The 24,023-nt window shown below is 46.6% G+C and overlaps 1 protein-coding gene across 11 annotated transcripts in view; it reads right to left on the reverse strand.

Moving 5' to 3' along the window:
- SVIL (supervillin) overlaps positions 1–16,449 on the reverse strand; it is a 200,986-nt gene extending 184,537 nt beyond the window's left edge. For 4 of the 11 annotated variants that reach the window (XM_075315505.1, XM_075315507.1, XM_075315506.1 and 1 more), the window contains exons 1-2: positions 16,265–16,449; positions 35–98 (exon numbers count right to left, since the gene is read on the reverse strand). In XM_075315505.1, coding sequence (XP_075171620.1) covers positions 35–98; positions 16,265–16,325 — 125 coding nt within the window. In that variant the 5' untranslated portion in view covers positions 16,326–16,449. The remainder of the gene's footprint in view (positions 1–34; positions 99–16,264) is intronic. The other 7 variants (XM_075315508.1, XM_075315509.1, XM_075315510.1 and 4 more) reach the window with 6 other exon arrangements.
- Positions 16,450–24,023: the final 7,574 nt, after the last annotated feature.

Here is a 24,023-nt window from a genome sequence, read left to right on the forward strand (position 1 = left end):
GGATGCAGTCATAGGAGTGTAGTTTTTATTGTACCTTGAAGTTTTCCTTAATTGAACTCTTGACTTTCGATGACTGATCGGACCTTCTCGAATAAATCCTTGGGGGAAGAAAAAGATAAAAGAAAAAAAAAAAAAAATCAGGTCAGAACAATTCACTGAAGATCAAATCATTCTATTAAAAAACACTTGCAAATCATGCATGAAACTACCGGTCCTGGCACTTCTCATTTTCCGCTCTTATTACCATTCCAGTACCAACCTCTTGTCATTTCTACATTAAAAATAAACTAAATAGAATTTAGGCCAGGTTCACACATGGTGCAGTTTTTTTTATACATGTCTTTTTCCCAAAGCCAGGAGTGTAAACCAAAAAGAAGTTAAAGGGAATCTGTCACCAGGTTTTTGCTACCTAATCTGAGAGCAGCATAACGCAGTGGCAGAGATCCTGATTCCAGCAACGTGTCACTTACTGGGCTGCTTAGTGTAGTTTTGACAAAATCACAGTTTAAATCAGCAGTAGATTATTATTACAGGACTACTTGGCGTGCTGCAGGTAGTCCAGCATATTCATGAGCTCCGTATAACTGCTAGATCTGCAGCAGAGAAAACAGTAATTTAATCAAAATGACAGCAAGTGACACGTCGCTGGAATCAGGGTCTATGTACCAAAAAAAAAAAAAACGTTAAAAGGGACTCTGTCAACAGGTTTATCCCACCTAATTTGAGAGCAGCATAATGTAGACGTTATCATGCTCTTAGATTAGATGGCAAAAACCTGGTGACCGATTCCCTTTAACCCCTTCACGACCCGACCCCCTCACCCCCCAAGATTACAATCTGAGAACAAGTAGAAACAGCATAAGAACATTCCCCAATTCTCCAAGGTTCACAAACTACATAATGTATCCTCTTTGTTGGTTCCTAAAACAGTACAGTCGGATATGTTACAAAACCGATCCAAACTGACGCAGAAGTGCTTTGTTTGGGAATCCACTTGGTTTTCGGTTTGGTGTCTGTTTTTTGAAGTCTTGCAATCAAATACCCAAAGCCAAGTGCACACGTTGAGTATTTGTAGCCAAAACCAGGAGCAGGTGAAACACTCAGAAGTGGTGCCCGTGTATCTATTATACTTTCCCTCTGGTTGTTCCACTCCTGGTTTTGGCTACAAATACGGAGGTAAAAAACTGATGGGTGAGTAGTAACTATTTGTGTTTGGATAATGCATACAGAATAATGAGTACTATTCCAGCATTCGCCACAGCAAGAAAAATGCTCGGGTTCCCCATTCATTTCTGTTAGGCTACATGCGCACGCTGCGGGTTTTTTTGCTGCTTTTTTGGCTGCAGTTTATTTGTCACAACTTTATGACATCTAACTTCCCAGCAAAGTCTATGAGAAGTCAGATTTGCTGTGCGCACATTGCAGTTTGTCAGCATTTTTTCAAAAGTTTGTGACAAAAAAAAAATGCAGCATGTTCATTCTTCCTGCGTTTTTGTCAACATTTGTCACAAAAACGCAGCAAAAACGCATGTTGTGAAAAACGCACCAAAAACGCACGGAAAACGCACCTACAATTACAAGCATTTTTTGTGACATTTCCAGGCTCTCTCTGACAAGGTCCAGTTTTGGCTGCAGTTTGTGAACACAAAAAGATGCAGCGTGCGCATGTAGCCTAAGGCTATGTGCCCACGGGGACAGTGTCCTGCGGATATATCCGCAGGAGCTCCCAGGAAACCGCACCACAACTTCTGTCTGTTTCCATGCTGCGGAATGTCGTGCGGATATGGTGCGGGCATTCTGCATTGAGGATACAGTACCATGGCTTCGGCACTGTATCCTCAATGCAGAACAAGTGCTGCAGTGATCGGGGTGTTCATACTTACCTCCATCATGCAGCACCTCGCTTTCCGGCGGCCGGGTCACTCAGCGTCTGCAGGAGAAGGTGGGCGGGCCTGAACTAGCTCCGGCTGTCACATGACCGGAGCTCGTGCAGGCTCCGCACACCTCTTCCTTCCTGTACCTGGATTCACCACGCTCCTGTACACCGGACGGAGAAAGTGACTCGGGTGTCTGTTATCAAGGCAGGTAAGTATATGGGACCCTGCGGAGAAATCCGCAGGAATAATTGACATGCTGATTATTTTTCCGCAGGGAAATCCGCATTATTTCCGCTGCGGAAAAATCCGCAGCGTGGGCACAGCAGTTCACAAATGCCATAGATATGGCTGGAGAGTAGCTGTGCTGCAGATTAGCGAAAAATCCGCGCCAAATTCCTCGTATTTTCCGCAGCGTGGGCACACAGCCTAAGGCTACATGCGCACGCTGCATCTTTTTGTGTTCACAAACTGCAGCCAAAACTGCACCTTGTCAGAGAGCCTGGAAATGTCACAAAAAATGCTTGTAATTGTGGGTGCGTTTTTGCTGCTATTTCGGTGCATTTTTGGTGCGTTTTTCACAACCTGCGTTTTTGTGACAAATGTTGACAAAAACGCAGGAAGAATGAACATGCTGCATTTTTTTTGGTCACAAACCTTTGACAAATAAAACGCTGACAAACTGCAATGTGCGCATAGCAAATCTGACTTCTCATAGACTTTGCTGGGAAGTCAAATGTCAGAAAGTTCTGACAAATAAACTGCAGCCAAAAAAGCACCAAAAACGCAGCAAAAAATGCAGCGTGCGCATGTAGCCTTATAGATTCGTTATTCGTGAAGACTACCGAAATAGTACTTTGGGATTCGTTACGAATAGTTCGAACCCAAATAGTTACTATTCCCCCATCACAAGTAAAAATCTCAAACACTCAACGTACGAACGTGGCCTAAAAGTAGACGGATCCAAGAGCAGAACAGAAAATAATGGTGTGAACAGAGCAGGAGGTGGCAGATTGGTCCATCTTTGGTCAAAAACTAGACCTCGATTTACTAACTTAGATCTGTTTAAAAGGACTCAATCCAGAATTTGAGCCACAAAAATAAAAGTGTATTTAATGGAGTCCCAATCTTTTTCTAGCTCCATGTTAAAAAAAAAAAAAAAAAAAAAAAAGGCCCCCTTCTTCACACATCAGTGTCTCCGGTACGTGGGATGTCAGTTTTCACATGTACTGGAGACACGGGCACACGTAGACCCATTAAAATCAATGGGCCTGCACACACGTGTGTTTTCCCCAAGGACAGTGTGGAGAATACGTATATCTGGGTTGTCCATTTTTCTCAGGCAGCACGGGTGTCGCACGCATGCGCTCCGCATGACATCAGTGTGACACGTACGGCAGAGAACCACGTTTGTGAAATAAAAAATTTCTACACTCACTTTCTCTAGCCCTGCTGTCACTTGCGTCAGACCCCCGCTCATTATGCTCATCGCATATGCACTGCACCGAGGACCGGAAACCACAGAGCGGAAGACATCAGCACCACGGACAGCAGCGACCAAGACCGGTGAGTAAAAAGTTTCTGCTCTCCATTTCCGTGTGTTATCATGGATAGCACACGGAGGACATTTGTGTGCCAAAATCACGGCACACGGAGGGCCATATGCACCTTTTATACGTCCGTGCGAAATGTGCGTGATTTTTACGTACTTGTGAAAGAGGCCTAAGGCAATGCTTTCAGTTCTGTTTGAAACAACTGTGACGCCCTGGGCAAGCCAGGGGTCACAGGTAATGACACCACCACACCCTACACCCTGGTTAGGCACATCAGAGCTAAACCAGAAACCCTTGTTGCCTTCCTCCAGGGGCTGATGTCCACACCAGGGGGTGGGCCAGGCGGTTGGCTCCACCCACCAAGGAGTTCACGGTCCTGGAGGCGGGAAAACCAGGCAGTTGAAGTTAGAGTTGAGTGGTAGAGGAGCAAGTGAGAGGAGAAAAGTAGTAAAAGGAGCAGCCTGAAGTTAGTCCGGGTGTGTGTCCCGGACTGAGACAGCAAGGTTAGCAGACGGCGGTGACCGTCTGCAGTGGAGGCTGATCGGAGTTGCCGTGAGGACCGTGGACGGGTGGTGGCCCGGCGGTACCGGACCGGTACACAAGGAGAAGCCAGCACCATTGGCAGGGGCCTTTCGGATCCCAGCAAGGCTAGGAGCAGCCGTGAATTTGCCAAATCCGTCAGTGAAGGGGACCTCTGGGTCTCCCAACAACCAAGTCCCAATTGAAGGCAACCGTCCAACCGTATGAGAGAGACACCGCCAGGGCACCAGTTTCTCAGGGCCTGCGCCTGCAGGCAAAGAGGGGCTCCTCCGGCCCATATCCAAGTCGGGGAGCGGGTTACCGGTGGGAACCCATCGCTACCAACATTACACAGGTGCAGGGAAAGAGACAGTCACCGGTAAGTACCGGGGAAAAGCAACAGCAGCCGTCCGTGGGAACCGTCTTTCCAGCCGTGTGTTTTACCGAGAACTGTGTCAACGTCTCAGGCTGTGCGAGTACCACCGTGCCGTGCGGCACAGCGCTGCCCCCGCGACCCTGCACCTCACCGGGCCCCGCACCCGGCCTGCCATCCACCCCTACCCCATCACCGGGCCCCGGGACAACCAACCCCGTACCCACGGAGGGGAGAAATAACAAAAAAGCTGCTCCCTGTCACCGCTCCCGGGATCCCCATACAGAGCAGCGGTGGTGACCACACAATCACCACAACCGTGGGTGGCGTCACAGACAATAAATCCCCAAAACCAATCCCCTTTTCACTCACGGGCGAGGAGCGCCGCTCGAGTCCTCGGGATCCGGCCCATCGCTCGAGCCACCGAGCAGCAGAGGCCGCAGCAGCAGCGGCAGCCGGACCCGAGCAGTGGGAGAGCGCAGCGTCCCCTCCTCGGCCCGCGACACAACCACGGAGAAAACATTTCAGCCGTGTCCTGGTCCGCGAACATGCCAGTTACCTGACCCACAATCCAGTTTTAAGCCTAGTACCAACCAGTTTCACCAAATTCTGAGGCGATGTTATTAGGATATAAATACGAATGTGAATCTATTACATCTGTGCTAAAAATATCCTCTTCCCAACAATATTTCTTACGAACTTAGTCGTTTTTTCAAAGCAGGAAGGAAACAAGTAAAGCAAAAAGACTATTCCATGTATACGTCACTCATCTCCTCCTCCATCCACAATATGCATTATTGAGAAAAGTGGAACATTTGACCCAATTTTTTTTTTTTAATAACCCCCAACAGAGACACTTAAAATATACTACTTTGTAATACAGAAGTCATTTTTACCAAAATAACAAGATGCCACCATGGTATCGCCCAACAGACCGGTTCCTCTAGTCATGGTTTATGCAAGAAGGTGTTAAGCTCATCTGTTAAGGTCCTCACTATGAAACCCTTACAGGCAAGACAATACTCTAATAATGGCATCTAAAAATATTGTATTTACCATCATGTAAGCAATGATAATATGACAAATTTGTGTCGAGATATACAGAAGACTTATTTTTGTTCTAAAATCTCAGTTGGCTATTAAAAGAAGTAGAGCGATGCAGAAAGACATTTGTTTTGGCATTTTCAGGATATAATTAGTTTATACCGCAACCATCAATTCTTCCCTTTTAGTATTCCTCTTCTCTGCGTCTCCTGCACAAATATTTGGGTCTTCTGAGAGTCCACAGCTCCCACCCGTCAACACATTACATAGATACAGGCCAAATGATCATCAGAACCATGGTTCTGCAGAGTGCTCAAGTGATCTCAAAAAGAGTCCCTGCCAAACATGTCTGGCAGAGGCTTATCTCTAGAGATTGAAAAGGCTCTGCAGTTTGAATTTGGACATGGCAAATCCTTATCCTCAAGGGGAGACTTGGGGCGCCCCCGTACACAGACTGTCAGCCGAATCTGGAATTATCCATATTAGGCTACTTTCACACATCCGGTTTGAGCCGTGCGGCTCAATCCGGCTGTGAAACCTATGCAACGGATGCGGCGAAAACACCGCATCCTTTGCATACGTTTTTACATGCGGCCGGTCCGTTTTTTTTCCGGTTGCGGCACGCTACTGAGCATGTGCAGTGGAAAAAACCGCATGCGGCGGCCGGATGCATTTTTTTCCGCATCGCGCCGCATCCGGCGTCCATAGGCATGCATTGAAAAACGCGCCGCAGCGGCCGGATGCGGCGCAATGCGGTTTTTTTTGCCGGAGCAAAAAACGTTGCAGGCAATGTTCCATCCAGCCGCGGCATCGGCTAAATCTGCCGCATGCGGCAAAAACCGGACCGAACGCAAGCCCATGCGGCACAATACGGCACTAATGTAAGTCTATGCAAAAAAACCCGCAACCGGCAGCAAAAAAAAAAAAAAACGGTTGCGGTTTTTCTGCAGAGCGCCGTATTGTGCCGCAGAGCAAAAACCGGATGTGTGAAAGTAGCCTTAGTCTGATGTGTATGGGGGCCTTCTTCACATATAGGCACACTGTCAAAGGATAGATGCAAGATTTTCACATTCCGATATATAGGGATTCTAAATAAGAAAGTCCTATAAATCAGTGCATTAGCAAGCAGCTTTTCGAGGCAAAAGAAAAACAATAAATCCTTTACTGGCACTAGTATTGTCAGGGGAGAAAAGTGTTTAACAAAGCTGAAGTGCTCTGAAGTGTTTCCTGTGTGCGACGGGGAAACAATATTTCGACTCACAAGTGACACTTCAGATTTGCCCTCATATCTAGGTGAAGACATCAATACTTTATATGTATTATTGTGCCTACAGTTCGCTCCTTTGTAATCGCGCCATTTTCACACTACTCATTGGTGCCATTTCAGACTGGGGAGGCATTTAAAGATGTAGAGGTTATAAAAGCGCTCATTTCATGATTAGCTTTCAGTGTAAACAGGCTACCGATCAAAGGACGAATGAGCAAAAACACTCATTCAGTGGATTAGATCATCTTTTGTGCAGCGCAAGAGACCATCATTTTTGGCGGTGCATCATCCCGTATAGCAGGACTCGTGCTGCCGAGAACAATCTGGTACAGATCGCTTTGCATGTATCGCTTAATTTGCGCTACCTGTGTAAACAGGCATTCAAACAAATGCAGATCCGTAAAAAAGGTTAAATATTCAGCAGCTGTATCGTGCTGGCAGTCAGTCTGTGCAAAAAGCACAAAAGGTATCAGAAGCAAGATTAGGCCACACGAGCATTACTGCGAGTGCATCGCACGACACTCGGCTCCTGCTCTGCTGGAGTCCAAGCTGAGTGTCATGCCAATCCTGCGATCGGATCATAGCTGCGGAGGAGAGGGAGGGACAAATCTCTCCATCTCCATTATCAGCTAAGGCGTATATCACACTGCAGTCCAGTGTCATCAGTGCAATGCGATGTTTCTCCCGCACTCAGACTTGTATGGGTGCGAGAGAAAAATCTGATCCCATGCTGCGATTGATTTCTCGGTCCAATTAGGGCTGAGGAAAAGAAAAAAAAAAAAATCGCTCATGGGAGCGACCTTGTAACATGGGTCCAAGTGGAATGAATTTTTTTATCGCATTCCACTGGCTCCGTTTTTCTTGCCGTGTGTCCTTAGTCTTTCAATGGCAAAAAGGTAACCCCTCCATACACAGGATCCGCCAATCACAACAGACGATGTCACAGCCGACCTGCTCCTCCTCCCTTCACAACCACCTTTGCACATGCGCAGTAGGGTCAGGGTCGGCTCATTGACACCAACGTACATGTTGATTTCCTGAAACAGTAAGGCTATGTTTACACCTTGCATTTTTTGCATGTTTTGTCATTGGTTTTCTGGAAATAAATGCTAATAAAAAGCAACTTTTTACAGTATCAGCAAAACCTATGAGATTCCAGATATTTCATGACACACATGCTTTTTATTCATGACTGAATTGGGAAAACTGTTGCATTTTTTGAAAAAGCAATGTGTGATTTCCTCCAGCGTTTTTGCTGCTTTCTTCACCATTGAAAGCAATGAGAGTGAAAAAAACAGCTGCCGTTTTTGCAGTGAATTAAACTTGGACACGTACTGTAAATAAAATAAAATAAAAAAAAAAAAAAAAAACACAAAATACAGCTTTTTTTTTACCGCCAAGAGGTTTTGCTGCAGAAAAATATGCAACATGTTAAAGCCCAAGTTTTTTTTTTTTTTTAAAAAAACACGCCCCCAGTGGCCCGTGTGAAAATTGAAAGATTCCCTTCAAAATGGGTTTTCAAGATCTGATTAAATAGCCCATTCCAAAATTTATTTACTAGGTGCGGCTGAAAACATTTCGTAGTGCCTGTGCCTCGTACTGAAATGCCCTGTTGCTCAGTCCTATTCAAGTAAACGGGACCGAACAGTAAAACCATTACAAAATGAGCAGGCCCACACCACTAAGATCCTGAAGAATGTGAATGTACAAGCTGAGATATCTGTGCTGTAAAGATCCTCTAAGTAGAAGGACGAGTCCATGCATTAAAATAAAGTTAAAACATTTTTTTTTTACAAAAATTGCTTTTTAGTGCAAAAATTGTCCATGGGGTGCCTATTTATGTGTGGTGGGAGGAATGGTAATAGATTTTGAAGAATGAAGCATTTTTTATATAATAAAAAAAAGCTCCAACTTCTGCTAATGACCAAAAGCCCATGGTAGTCTGTGGTCAATAAGTGGAAAAAAAACAGACAAAAAAGCATAAAGTTGTCTTTCAGGGCCAAATATATTGATGATCTATTCTTTGGATAGGTAATCAATATTTGCTACTGGATGTCAGAATCTTAATTTTATTTTAAAATTGCTGTTCCAATGAAACCAGCTCAGTTTCTTTTGTTGGTCACTGATTTTATGCAATTCTGATTTAAATAATAATAGTCAAAACTCATGGACTTTACTAGTACTTGACGCCTCGGGGCCCTTCCGCCCTGGCCATCCGCCTCGGGGCCCTTCCGCCCTGGCCATCCGCCTCGGGGCCCTTCCGCCCTGGCCATCCGCCTCGGGGCCCTTCCGCCCTGGCCATCCGCCTCGGGGCCCTTCCGCCCTGGCCATCCGCCTCGGGGCCCTTCCGCCCTGGCCATCCGCCTCGGGGCCCTTCCGCCCTGGCCATCCGCCTCGGGGCCCTTCCGCCCTGGCCATCCGCCTCGGGGCCCTTCCGCCCTGGCCATCCGCCTCGGGGCCCTTCCGCCCTGGCCATCCGCCTCGGGGCCCTTCCGCCCTGGCCATCCGCCTCGGGGCCCTTCCGCCCTGGCCATCCGCCTCGGGGCCCTTCCGCCCTGGCCATCCGCCTCGGGGCCCTTCCGCCCTGGCCATCCGCCTCGGGGCCCTTCCGCCCTGGCCATCCGCCTCGGGGCCCTTCCGCCCTGGCCATCCGCCTCGGGGCCCTTCCGCCCTGGCCATCCGCCTCGGGGCCCTTCCGCCCTGGCCATCCGCCTCGGGGCCCTTCCGCCCTGGCCATCCGCCTTTTAGTCTCTCTTTGAATACAAATGACTGATTCAGCCATTTAGTGGATGCATTGATGACCAGTTTCAGCAAGTGATTGGCTGCAGCTGGTCATGTGACCCTGTGTCCAGACAAACAGTAACAGAATGTAGAGATGGGGGATGAGGCTGCACTAAAGAAGCCGTGGGGCCTGGGAAGGAGAGAATCCCTTTTTTATGCCATTCTGACCTTTAAAAAATAAAAATAAATAAAAAAAATAAATAAAATAATGAGTATAGCCCTTTTAGGGTGCAGTCACTCGAGGTGGTTGGTCCACTGAGGGTGGGGAGAGCTTTGGCCAAGCAGCCAGCTACAAACAGGAGGCCACAAGCTTAATAAGTAGCCTGAACCTCCACAGCGGCTCCCTCCATTATGGGAAAGATCTGGTTTGTACGGGGAGCAGCTCAGATAAGATTTGGGCCTCATTCAGACGTCCGTATTTTTCATGCACATACAGGAAAAAAAAAAAAAAAAATTGTCCCGGTGTTATTAGGGTTTTGGATCCATGTGTCATCAGTGACTTTCACGCACGGATAAATAAGCTACAAAATTTCTATTCATTGCAATGCAAGGCCGAGTTCACATGTCCAGTAATCATCCGTCAGAACAGATCCAGCAATCCATTGACAAAAAGTTGTGCAAATAGATTTTTGCAGGATCCGTTTTTTTAACATTGGAGTCTATGGAAAACTGATCAGTTAATGGATTGTTATTCATCTTCCACATGTAACTGATCCAGTAAGCAAAAAACGGATCCTTTACGATTGCAAGAAAAACGAATGGCTAAAAGCAGTCAGTTGACGGATCTGTTTTCTATAGACTTCCATGTTTAAAATGGAAAAAAAAAAAAAGGATCCTGCAAAAATAAAAATGTGAGCTCAGCCTTAGGCTACTTTCACACCTCCGGCTTTTGCTCTGCAGCACAATCCGGCACTTTGCAGGAAAACCGCAACCGTTTTTTTTTTTGCTGCCGGTTGCGTTTTTCCTGCATAGACTTTAATTAGTGCCGCATTGTGCCGCATGGGCTTGCGTTCGGTCCGGTTTTTGCCGCATGCGGCAGATTTAGCCGATGCGGCGGCCTGATGGAACGTTCCCTGCAACGTTTTTTGCTCCGGCAAAAAAAACCGCATCGCGCCGCATCCGGCCGATGCGGCGCTTTTCCCAGTGCATCCCTATGGATGCCGGATGCGGCACGATGCGGCAAAAACCGCATCCGGCCGCCGCATGCGGTTTTTGCCACTGCGCATGCTCAGTAGCATGCCGCAAGCGTCAAAAACCGGACCGGCCGCATGTAAAAAAACTTATGCAAAGGATGCGGTGTTTTCACCGCATCCGTTGCATAGGCTTCACAGCCGGATTGAGCCGCACGGCTCAAACCGGATGTGTGAAAGTAGCCTTATACAGACTGTACACTGACGCCATCCGTGTGCTGCACATACTTTTCTCGAACCCATAGATTTGCATTGGCCCTTTTCATCCAAACTGCTGAAGAAAAAGGAAAAAAAAAACCCACGACATCTGAGTTTTGCATGGACACATGGTCTGTGAAAAAAAATACGGACATGTGAACAACCTCAAACTAATGGGTACGTGTTGCATTTGGAGAAAAAGGAAGAACAGATACAACGTGGACATTTGAGTGTTACCTGATAAAGTCCGTGCACAAAATATTTACCTTCACTTTGAAACCTAATTGTCTGTGTAATAGATTATCCTGTAACACCTAACAATGACCTATCCACACGCGCAAACCTGCTGCCAAGAACACCTGTCACATTCACAGATCAGCCAGCGATAAGGTAGCACTTGGCTACAAAACGAGACCTCCAGCAGAAGGGAAAGACGGACATGTCCCCAGCCACCTCACATCAATGCCTCCAGCAGAAGGGAATTACGGACATGTCCCCAGCCACCTCACATCAATGCCTCCAGCAGAAGGGAAAGACGGACATGTCCCCAGCCACCTCACATCAATGCCTCCAGCAGAAGGGAAAAACGGACATGTCCCCAGCCACCTCACATCAATGCCTCCAGCAGAAGGGAATTACGGACATGTCCCCAGCCACCTCACATCAATGCCTCCAGCAGAAGGGAATTACGGACATGTCCCCAGCCACCTCACATCAATGCCTCCAGCAGAAGGGAAAAACGGACATGTCCCCAGCCACCTCACATCAATGCCTCCAGCAGAAGGGAATTACGGACATGTCCCCAGCCACCTCACATCAATGCCTCCAGCAGAAGGGAATTACGGACATGTCCCCAGCCACCTCACATCAATGCCTCCAGCAGAAGGGAATTACGGACATGTCCCCAGCCACCTCACATCAATGCCTCCAGCAGAAGGGAATTACGGACATGTGCCCCAGCCACCTCACATCAATGCCTCCAGCAGAAGGGAAAAACGGACATGTCCCCAGCCACCTCACATCAATGCCTCCAGCAGAAGGGAATTACGGACATGTCCCCAGCCACCTCACATCAATGCCTCCAGCAGAAGGGAAAAACGGACATGTCCCCAGCCACCTCACATCAATGCCTCCAGCAGAAGGGAATTACGGACATGTCCCCAGCCACCTCACATCAATGCCTCCAGCAGAAGGGAATTACGGACATGTCCCCAGCCACCTCACATCAATGCCTCCAGCAGAAGGGAATTACGGACATGTCCCCAGCCACCTCACATCAATGCCTCCAGCAGAAGGGAATTACGGACATGTCCCCAGCCACCTCACATCAATGCCTCCAGCAGAAGGGAAGGACGGACATGTGCCCCAGCCACCTCACATCAATGCCTCCAGCAGAAGGGAATTACGGACATGTCCCCAGCCACCTCACATCAATGCCTCCAGCAGAAGGGAAAGACGGACATGTCCCCAGCCACCTCACCTCAATGCCTCCAGCAGAAGGGAATTACGGACATGTCCCCAGCCACCTCACCTCAATGCCTCCAGCAGAAGGGAATTACGGACATGTCCCCAGCCACCTCACATCAATGCCTCCAGCAGAAGGGAATTACGGACATGTCCCCCAGCCACCTCGCATCGAGGCCTCCAGCAGAAGGGAAGGACGGACATGCCCCCCAGCCACCTCGCATCGAGGCCTCCAGTAGAAGGGAAGGATGGACATGTCCCCAGCCACCTCACATCAATGCCTCCAGCAGAAGGGAATTACGGACATGTCCCCCAGCCACCTCGCATCGAGGCCTCCAGCAGAAGGGAAGGACGGATATGTGCCCCAGCCACCTCGCATCGAGGCCTCCAGCAGAAGGGAAGGACGGACATGTGCCCCAGCCACCTCGCATCAAGGTCTCCTACAGAAGGGAATGAAGGAAATGTCCCCTAGCCACCTCACATCAAGGTCTCCAGTAGAAGAAAGGATGGACATGTCTCCAAGCCCCCTCGCATCGAGGCCTCCAGCAGAAAGGAAGGACGGACATGTTCCCTTCTGCTGGAAGCCTCGATGCGAGGTTGCTTGGAGACATGTCCATCCTTTCTTCTACTGGAGACCTTGACGTGAGGTGGCTGGGGGACATATCCTTCATTCCCTTCTGCAGGAGACCTTGATGCGAGGTGGCTGGGGGACATGTCTGTCCTTCCATTCTGCTGGAGGACTTGATGCAAGGTCGCTGGGGAAGGACAGACATGTCCCCCAGCCACCTCACATCAAGGCCTCCAGCAGAAGGGAATTATGGACATGTCCCCCAGCCACCTTGCATTGTGGCCTCCAGCACAAGGGAATTTTTGACATCTCCCCTAGCCCAGGGTTCCCCAACTCCAGTCCTCAAGGCCCACCAACAGTGCATGTTTTCAGGATTTCCCTAGCATTGCACTGCTGTTGGAACCAGCACCTGGGCAGGTAATTACATTAACACCTGCGCAATACTAAGGAAATCCCAAAAACCTGCACTGTTGGTGGGCCTTGAGGACTGGAGTTGGGGACCTCTGCCGTCTCACATTGAGGCCTCCAGCAGAAGGAAAGGACAGACATATCCCCCAGCCACCTCACATTGAGGCCTCCATCAGAAGGGAAGGACGGACATGTCTCCCCCAGCTGCCGTCTACACAATGGAGCTGTGCAAAACCGTCACAATTCATTCAGATCAGTTTTAATGAAGTGGCACAATCGCGGGCTGTAGCACGGGCAGAAAAATGTGCCGTCAGGTTTTCTTTTGTAGGTCAGCCAGATTAAACACGACTTGGAAGAAAGAAAAAAAAAAAAAAATGACATTTAGGTTTCAGAAAGTCTCCAAATTTTTCAGTTCTAAATTTCTCTGGAAAATATTGCTCAAGACAATTCCCTTATGTGACAGCGCTGCTCTAATCGGATTTTAGAGTTTTTCCTTTGCTTCATTAAGAAAAGCACGAATCATTAGAAGGTAATGCTGCTCTTCTCGGAGGAAGGTAATGCAGCTGAACTCCTGGTGACATTCAGAAGGGGGTTATGCAATGACTTCCCATGCACAAAAATACTGGGTGGCGGTACAGAAGGAATACCGCCATAATACTGGAGATGAGCAATTCGATACAAAGAGCCCAAGTCCAGCGTGGGCCACCATGGCAGCCGATCTTCACACCAGAGTTTGGCCTCCTCTGACACTTACTATACCCTGCAATGTCATAATATACATCACGGGGGCTAGTAAGTGCCAGCCGCGGAGGACCACACAGGACGTCGGGCCGGAACAGCGAGAATCAAATTGCTCATCTTTAGTTTTCAGATTATATATACACCATATATACTAGAGTATAGGCCGATGTTTTCATCCCATTTTTTTAAGCTGAAAATGTCCCCCCACAGCTTATACTCTAGTCTGGGTCTCACAAAAAAAAAAAAAAAAATTATTCTCATTCTCACCTGTCCTCCGTTCCCGCAGCTGCTTCTTGTAGACTGCAAGGCACGTAGAACCCTCCATGATAGCGTCTGATGCACGGGGCTGCAGGATGCAGTCATGGCTTTACTGCAGTTGAATGCTTTACAGCGGCGGCAGTACAGCAAAACATTCAACTGCTGTAAAGCGCTGACAGCAGCGCTGGCCCCGTTCGTACTGCTGCCGCCGTAAAGCATTCAACTGCTGTAAAGCCACGATGGCATCCTGATGCGGCGTCTCCGTGCAAGGGACGTGATCATCAAGGGGTGTCTCTTGCAGACCGCAGACACATAGATCCCTCCGTGATCGCGTCCTGTACACGGGGCCGCCGCTGCTGTCAGCGCTTTACTGTAGTTCAATGCTTTACTGCACCGCTGCCGCCGTAAAGCATTCAACTGCAGTAAACCCACAATGGCAGCCTGCAGCACCGTGCATTGGACGCGATCACGGAGGGGTCTACAAGAAGCAGCTGAGGTAACCACGGGAATGGAGGACAGGTGAGAATAATTTTTATTTCATAATAGAGGACAAGGGGACTGATAGGAGGGCATTACTGCAAAACACATTACTAGAGGGCGCAAGGAAGTGGCACAAGGATGGGCCCATTACAATAAGAGTAGGGGGCACAAGCATGGGCCCATTACAATAAGGGGAGGGGGCACATTACATTTTTTTGGGCTCTATTTTTATTTTTGAAACTTGTCAGCAGCTGCTGCATTTCCCTCCCTAGGCTTATACTGGAATCAATACCGTTTCCCAGTTTTTTGTGGTAGAATTAGGGGCCTTGGCTTATAGTTTGGTCAGCTTTTCTCTAGTATATACAGTAATTAAATATGGGGCATTAGAAGCAGCACATTTCCACTAGACATTAGAATTGTTGCAGTTTAATAAAAGCCTAAATATTTGTACAATTGATCATAGTTTCATATAAAAAAAAAAAAAAAAAAAAAATTGTTAATACACTTTTAACAAGGAAAAGGTGCCACCTAATACAAGAAGATAAAAAAAAAAATCTGTATTTTATCCATCTATTTTTACCCTCTATATAGCACTAGTAATTTCATCGCGCTTTACAGACGTGATCATTACGGTCCCCATTGGGGCTCAAAATCTACGGTACATTCCTTATCAATGTGTCTTTGGCGTGTGGGAGGAAACCGGAGAACCTGGAGGAAACCCAAGAAGAACATATGAACGTCTTGCAGATGTCCTTGGCAAGATAGGTTACACCATTACTACTGTTTTATGGTATGTGCCGACATCCATTGTTGGCAATTAGTGGCGCCAAGGTGTAAAATGTACCTGTAGGCCTGGCAGAGGCTATATGGCGGCACATGGGCCATGCAGCTCCATAACAGAGATTCAGACCCACTCCATATGACGCCAAATGGTGCTATGGATGCTACCGTATTATGGAGATTTCTCTTCCCTGGTTTGGGGGAAAAATACCCTCCTTAACACAAGATTGGGAATGTATAAATGAACTGAGGCATAGGTCAGTATATTGGGGCAGTATAATATGTTCTTGAAATTTCGGGCGCAGTGTTGTATGATGCCAAAGATTGTAATCAACCGCTACTAAAGGCTTCAGACTGGACTATTGGCTGTAACCAGCAGCTGCAAGGTGCACGTCCAGCGCCAAATGGAAAGCTTCCCGGCACTAATCTCGGGCTGCAGCTGTGTACAGACCGGGCGCTACCTGAAATCACACACCGAACGCTGGAGATAAAGCTAACAAAAACAGAAATATGCAAAAATGAAAACAACTCAGGGACTAAAAAAGGCAGAAAACACTAATGGATCTGGATTAAACTTTGACATTCAGCGTTAATGAGGCAAAGTCGACGTGAGCTCATTAGCAGATCCGTGTAATCTGTCTGCAGCGTAGAGGAAAAGTGACATAGAAAACAACAAAAAGCAACGAGAATTTCCAGAGGACGAATGCAGCACAAAAATATAAAGAAAATCAGATCAAGATCATGGAGAATTTCTGAAGACACAAACCTGGATCCTCGGGGCAGATGACGCTTCCCACGTAGGTGGAAATCCACCGGTTCCTGAACATGGTTCCTGGCCCGTTCTCTCCGGAGCAGATGCACAGAGGACCCCGGCTGTAGGCCGCTTCCAGCGAGGAGAGGCAGCAATATCCCAATAATACTGCACTGGAGAGTCTGAGCACAGCGAGTGCAGAGCAATGGGCTGGGAAGCCGGAGCAAAGCAAGCCAGTAATCAGATTACAGGCAGAAATTAGGCACTCAAGTGCACATTGGGTCACAGGCTCGGAGATGCTGCTGAAAAGTGCAATTTGGGCCAAATTACAACAGATGCTCCAGGAAGGACACAAATTAAGAAAATAAAAAGATCAACGCAGCAGAAGGAAGTAAAAAACCAAGACGGGGGGGGGGGGGAAGAGAAGAAGAAGGAGTATGTTCCTGGAAATGAGAACTTATCAGCTGCCAGGATAGTGCAAAGATTGCTGTGCTAAGTAATAAAACCGCCAGGTAGGAAGGTGCAGACTGCACACCGAGGTGTCCGACGGATGGCACTGCTGCACATGTGGATCATATCATGTGCAGTATCACACAATATCTCCATTACATAAAAGAAATGACAGGAGCAGCCGTGGAGAATGATGGAAAGACAATGCGTGGGCTCAGCTGCTCCAGATAATGGATTAGGCTTCAACCATTGACCGCAACATGGGTTACATACTGAGCAGAAGAGATCACCACAATCTGGGGAGGAAAGGGGAAGGGGGGGGGTTAAACAAAAAAAAAAAAAAGCAAACCAAACCTGACTGATGCAATGTTGTAGCTATTAGAGTCAAGGAACACATTTCCATTAAGGAGGACCTGTAGTAACTTAGAAAAATAAAGTTAAATACGGTACGTTGTAAAAATCCCTGAGCTTTCCCGATTCTGCTGCTCCTTTCTGTTTTGTGCCGCGTCACTCCATTGCAGAGATATGCACATGTTTTCTTCTGGAGAGCATTATGAGAAATTTCTGCTTTCTGGGCAATTCACAATCCTCCTTGTGAACGTGTGCTTTCACTCCACCCAAGAGGTTTCTATATAATCAACTGCCAAGCAATGATTGGCGAAATGTGGTGAAAGTACAAACCTGCAGATTAGACTGAACACCTAGTTGTAATACAAAACAGATTTCACATACTGCGCTGCAAAAGCATCAAATGTGACTATCTGCATCTGTATAATTACAAATCGATTTAATTTTTCACTTGCAGGACCTGTGTGAGGTCACACCCATGTGCCCAAAAGGGGAAGGACCTTAGCCAACAAGGTTGATACCAGGAAGCAACATTTTTCTATTGGCTGAGGCCCCGCCTGTTTTGGTCACATGGGTATGACCTCACACAGGTCCTGCAAATCAAAAAATAAAATAGTTTGTCTAATACGTATGCGAATTCTAACAGGGGGAGGGGATAATTCAGAATAATAACCTCCAGATATTATCTGATCCTCAGCTGCTGTCACTCAAGCAGCTGATTACTTTATAAACTTTACTTTCTTGGATTTCAAAACCTAAACATCCGAGCTGACCACTACAGGTATGTATAGAATCAGCCTGATAGTGCCAGTATAGCACGGGCTTTAGGTTATATACGAAAATCCTGGTGATTGGTTCAGTTTAAGAACAAATGCATACTTTTTCTCTCCCCCATACAATAGGATCTAATTGTTGGTCATCGCTGTGAGAAATAGTCACATATCTAGAAGAGGAAGCATGGGGACTGGCAGGTGAACATGGGTGGTGTTAGAAAAGGAGGAGGAGCGGGCACTGGTGACACGGGGGTGGTTTATATCAGACATATCAATTCAAATGAGAACACAATTTAGGCCGGGGCCACACAGGGACTACTGCGATCCTCACATGACACTTTGCTTACGCTGGTATCACAGCAGGAGCAGTGTGTCATGCAAGGGTCACTGAGACTGAGATCCGATCGTGCGATCGGACCACAGCTGCGGGGGGGGCGGACCGGCACTGAGGAGGAGCGGGAGGGATTTATCTCCCTCTCTCCTCCGTTGCCGGCTATTGCCATTCTCGCTCTGTATTCTCATTACACCGGTGTACAGCGAGTGCAGTGCGATTTTTCTCTCACCCCATAGACTTGAATGGGTGCGGGAGAATCCTGTATCGCATTGCACCCGCAGCATGCTGCGATTGTTTTCTCGGTCTTATTGAAGCTGAGAAAATGATTGCTGATGGGTGCTGACACACAGTCTAATATTGATCTGAGTGGAATGCGATGTTTTATCACATTCCACTCGCTCCGATTTTCATGCCGTGTGTCTTAGGCCTTACCATAAGGCCAGATACAGATGTATCCGTAAAACTGTTCTACTGTTCAGGTATATAAGAACTCCCGCACAGGTGCTGTATTACCACTCCACACAGCTCGTAATACATATGCACGGAGCCTTAAGGGTGCTTTACACGCTGCGACATATCGCCGGTGTCACGGTGTTTATGACGCACATCCGGCGTCATTAGCGACATCATAGCGTGTGACAGCTAGGAGCGACGATCAACAATCATAAAAACGTCAAAAATTGCTGATCGTTGACACGTCGCTCCTAATCATAATATCGTTGGTGTTTCATTCCGCAGGTTGTTAGTCATTCCTGCGGCATCGCACATCGCTGTGTGTGACACCGCAGGAACGACGATCATCATCCTACCTGCGTCCACCGGTAATGAGGAAGGAAGGAGGTGGACGGGATGTTCCGGCCGCTCATCTCCTCCCCTCCTCTTCTACTGGGCGGCCGTTTAGTGACGCCGCACGCACCTCCCCCTTAAGGCTACTTTACACGCTGCGATATCTGTCCCGATATCGCCAGTGTGGGTACCCGCCCCCGTCTGTTGTGCGACATGGGCAAATCGCTGCCCGTGCCGCACAACATCGCGCAGACACGTCACACATACTTACCTGCCCGGCGACGTCGCTGTGACTGGCGAACCCGCCTCCTTTCTAAGGGGGCGGTCCATGCGGCGTCACAGCGACGTCACTGAGCGGCCGCCCAATAGAAGCGGAGGGGCGGAGATGAGTGGCCGGAACATCCCGCCCACCTCCTTCCTTCCTCATAGCGGCCGGGAGGCAGGTAAGGAGAGGTTCCTCATTCCTGCGGTGTCACACGTACCGATGTGTGCTGCCGCAGGAGCGACGAACTACATCGTTACTGCTGCAGTAACGATAATCGAGAATGGACCCCCACGTCACCGATTTTGCACGTTTTTGCAACGATGCAAAATCGCTCATCGGTGTCACACGCAGCAACATCGCTAATGCGGCCGGATGTGCGTCACAAATTCCGTGACCCCAACGACTCCGCATTAGCGATGTCGTAGCGTGTAAAGCCCCCTTTAAAGGAGGGATTGTTCGGCGGCCACAGCGACGTCACTGAACAGGTATGTGCGTGTGACGCTGCTGTAGCAATATTGTTTGCTACGGCAGTGATCACCACATGTCGCACGAATGACAGGGGCGGGTGCTATCGTTCGCGCCATCGCTAGCAATCTCTACCCTTTAGAATTTGCAAATGAATAAATGTGCTTCTTAAAAAAATCATCTGGATCATCTTTAAAAATAAATTTAAAAAAAATAATATATATTATATCTATATCTATCTATCTATATCTCTATATCTACATCTATCTATATATAAAAAAAATATATAATATTATTATATTATTAATAATAAAATTGTCAAGAGGAAGGAGAATTTTCCAAATCCTTGCCTCTACTAGTGATCAAAAATGAAACTTTAAAAAGGGTGGTTCACTACTGGACACATCAATGTAACGTTGAGAAATAAGGATTCTCTTAAATACCTTGTGTTGGCAATAGTGCCTCTGAGCGGCGCTATTGCGGTCCATTCATCCCCATTAAGTAACTCCCCAGGCTCCATGATCTCTGATGTCTGACAACGTCAAGTCAACTTCCAGTTGACCCGACATCACTGAGGTGGCTCCAGTGTCACTGAGTCACTGGACTGTCGGCGGCGTTTTGCAGCACATTACAGCCCAGCATCGCTCCTGCTTGCAGCTCTCTACAGTTAAGGAGAGTGGGTGACATGCTGGGCTGCGATGCTGGGCTGCGATGCTGGGCTGCGATGCTGGGCTGCGATGCTGGGCTGCGATGCTGGGCTGCGATGCTGGGCTGCGATGAGCGGTGAAACGCCACCCACAGCCCAATCACTCAGGGGGGCTGGGCTCGGTGATGTCAGGTCAACTGGAAGTTGACGTGACATCACTGGACATCAGAGGTCATGGAGCTTGGGGGGGGGGGGGTCACACGATTGGGATAAGAGGACTGCAATAGCGCCACTCAGAGGCTGAATTAGCAACACAAGAGAATCTTTGCTTCTCAACATTAGATCGATGTGGTCAGTAATGCAAACTAGTGAACCACCCCTTTAAATGCAAAACTAATAATCCAAAATCTCAATATTGAGTAGAAATGTTAAAAAAAAAAAAATTATCAAAAGTCCAATATAACTAGGGAAAGCCCTGAGAGATACAGGGAAATGTCAAAAGGGAAAAACTGTCAGATTTGACACCCTGGAAGTAGTAGTGTAGCTGTAGAGGTTCAAAGTCCCCAAATAAAAATGTAAGGTCAGATATGTCAGTCATGAAAAATCTACTGAAGAAACCATATGCAAATCAGACTGGGAGTGCAGTGATAAATATAGAATAAGCAGCTCGAGTGCATGGACACGCCCCCAGTGCACTTACAGCCTGATTTGCATATGCATTCTACACTAGATTTCTCATGACTGGCAGATCAGATCTGTTTTATATATTAAAAAAAAAAGAAAAAAAAAAAAAGTATTTTAGGGTGAGTAGGAGGTAAAATCCCACTGATAGGTTCTCTTTTACACCTGCATGTACAGACGAGGGAGACCTTTATTGGTATATTCACAGCGGTGACTAGGAACAAACTGTCTACCCCTCCGAGATAGACCCAAAAGATCCATAAAATAAGTGCACCGCACGTGTCCCATTATACTCACTGTTAGTGTTGATTATCCTGGTTCGGATGGGTACAGCCCGAGACAAATAACGTGAGATACAATAAGGAAGCTACAGCCCCATTTGTGAGCAATGACACGGGGTGCGCTCAGGATCAGTCCTGTAAAGATTCATAACCATGTCTATTAGCAGTAAGGTTTTGTAAACCCCTCTATCTGTAGGATTTTTAGTAGGTTTTTGGCACATGGCAGCCAGGATTTAATTAGGTATATTCCCCTGGACCTCGAGCTGCTCTAACTAGAAAAGTCAGAGAAATTACATAAGGGATTTATTCTTTTTATCATCTACCTTTAACCCTTACGATGAAATGTTTGATTAGCACATCACAGCTTTCACAATAACATGCCGCCTGTGAAATACAAGTCTTAACAAAATAGATTTTGCATTTACTGTAATTTTAGGGGCGACTACCTGCTTTATGAGAAGTCATCCCACCCAGTTGAACGACCCTGTACTGTGTATTTCTAGACAACGTGTGACCGATCTATTTGCAAGCCGAAGAGCTGTTTTCTTTCTGGATTGGCAAGCGGATGTTTTAAAGGGAACATGTCAGCAGGTTTTTGTCATTCAATCGGAGAGCAACATAATGTAAAGGCAGAGACACTGATTCAAGGATGTGTCATTTATTAGGCTGTATGTTGTAGTTATCAATGCAATCAGTGTTTTATCAACAGGAGATTATCACTAAAGGACTAGGTTTTGCATGCACAGCAGTCAGACTAATTGTGTAACCCCACCACTGATCGGCAGCTTGCTCACAATGTGGGTGGGGGTTATACAGGACTGACCACTATCTGTCATGCTAGGTATGGGGAAGTACCACACATACGGCGACAGGGAGGAGAAACCCTGTGTCTAGGGAAGGAGATGGTGATCCATGGTCAAACCTTCCACTGGATCGTGGCTCCCCTAATCACTCTAGATAGGTTACGCACCTATGTGTCGATGTGTAAGGAACGGATGAGATGAGCGCTTAGTCAACTTTACTAAGCTCTAAAGACTACACAGGGACCACAAACAAGTTATTTGTTTACTCTCCCCCCCCCCCCCCCCCCCTCCAATCTCCAAAAAGACTCAGGGAGAGGAACAGCAACAAAACGTTTCTTCAGCTGAATACAAGTCAACTGCTTGCATCCAAGGCCTGTATAGGAATATAATGCTATCCCCAGCAAACACCAAGGGGAAATATGGGTATTTAAAGGACACAAGGGGACGTTATGATAAACAGCTGAAAGATGAGGATATCCACAGGGTCCTAAAAGGAAAGTGATTAACCCCAAGCAGAGAAGATACATAGGATACCATTTACACCACAGCAGGAAGAATAGAAGGTCAGGGAGCAGTTTGTGTAGCCAAACACTGACCTTCTACAGCCAGATATCACAGGAACAAAAAAAAAAAAAAAAAAAAAAAAATCTTAACAGCACACGGACTTATGCAAAAAGGAAATCCGCTACTGATAACTGATATTCTATGTGCATAGACTTGTTGCATTAACAATTGTTCAATAAATGAATGGCGGTCACTTAACAACTGCGGTTGGCAGGTGTACATGGTTTACTTTTGCGATTTTAAGTACATCTGATTTCCTGGGATTTGTCTGAGGTGCGGCCACTTGAAACTCAGATTCAAAAGAGGAAAATCCCTGTATAAAGCTTCGGCGGCTCAGAGCCTGCAACACAAGAATATCACTTCATATCATAGTATCACTGTAAATTACTTTTGCCCGAAGTGCAACTTTAGAGAGACAGTTGAATGAGCATTGACCCCGGCCTAAAGCTTTATCCGCAGTCTTCTGCACCAGCTATTGAGAAGCTTATACAATAGCACAGCGCGGTAAACATCTGTCTGAACACGCTCCTGTAACAGTGCCAACATTAGCTTAAATCCAAATTAAATTTACCGTAACGCCGAGCAACAATTAAGAGATTTACTTTATTTCAATGATCAAGTTTAAAAGAAACAAATACAGATCCAAACACATCCAGAATGTACAGAGTCTTTGATGCAATGGATTATTTTATATACCGTAAAATTACTTAAAGTGGTGAATAATTAGAGATTTAAAAAAAAAAAAAATTATTACATACATATACATATACATGTGTATATGTATATATATATATATATATATATATATATATATATATATATATGTGTATATGTATATGTATATATATATATATATATATATATATATATATATATATATATATATATATATATATATATATATATATATATATATATATATATATATATATATATATATATATATATATATATATATATATATATATATATATATATATATATATATATATATATATATATATATATATATATATATATATATATTTTTTTATTTGTTTTCTGGGCACAGTCATCACTGGTATAATTTTAAAGGGAACCTGTCTTTTTTTTGTATCAGTGCTTCTGCTGCATTCTAAAAGGTTGTATATTGTGTCCTGCCCCCCCCCCCCCCTCCCTGTATGGCCCCCGAAAAACTTTTTAAATAGCTCCTGCGCTGTATGCAAATCCAACCAATCTATTTGGCGTCATTGCACCGGCTCCACATAGGTGAACAAAATCTTGCCCCTGCGCAGGGACGTTGCTGGTTCGCGCAGGCGCACTTTGCTTGTGCGAAGCCTAACTGCGCATGCGTTAGCACACCTATTTCCGACTCCTGCATACCGGAACCATTCGAAGT

The sequence above is a fragment of the Anomaloglossus baeobatrachus genome, chromosome 6 (genome assembly GCF_048569485.1).
Source record: "Anomaloglossus baeobatrachus isolate aAnoBae1 chromosome 6, aAnoBae1.hap1, whole genome shotgun sequence".
Classification (NCBI taxonomy): domain Eukaryota; kingdom Metazoa; phylum Chordata; class Amphibia; order Anura; family Aromobatidae; genus Anomaloglossus; species Anomaloglossus baeobatrachus.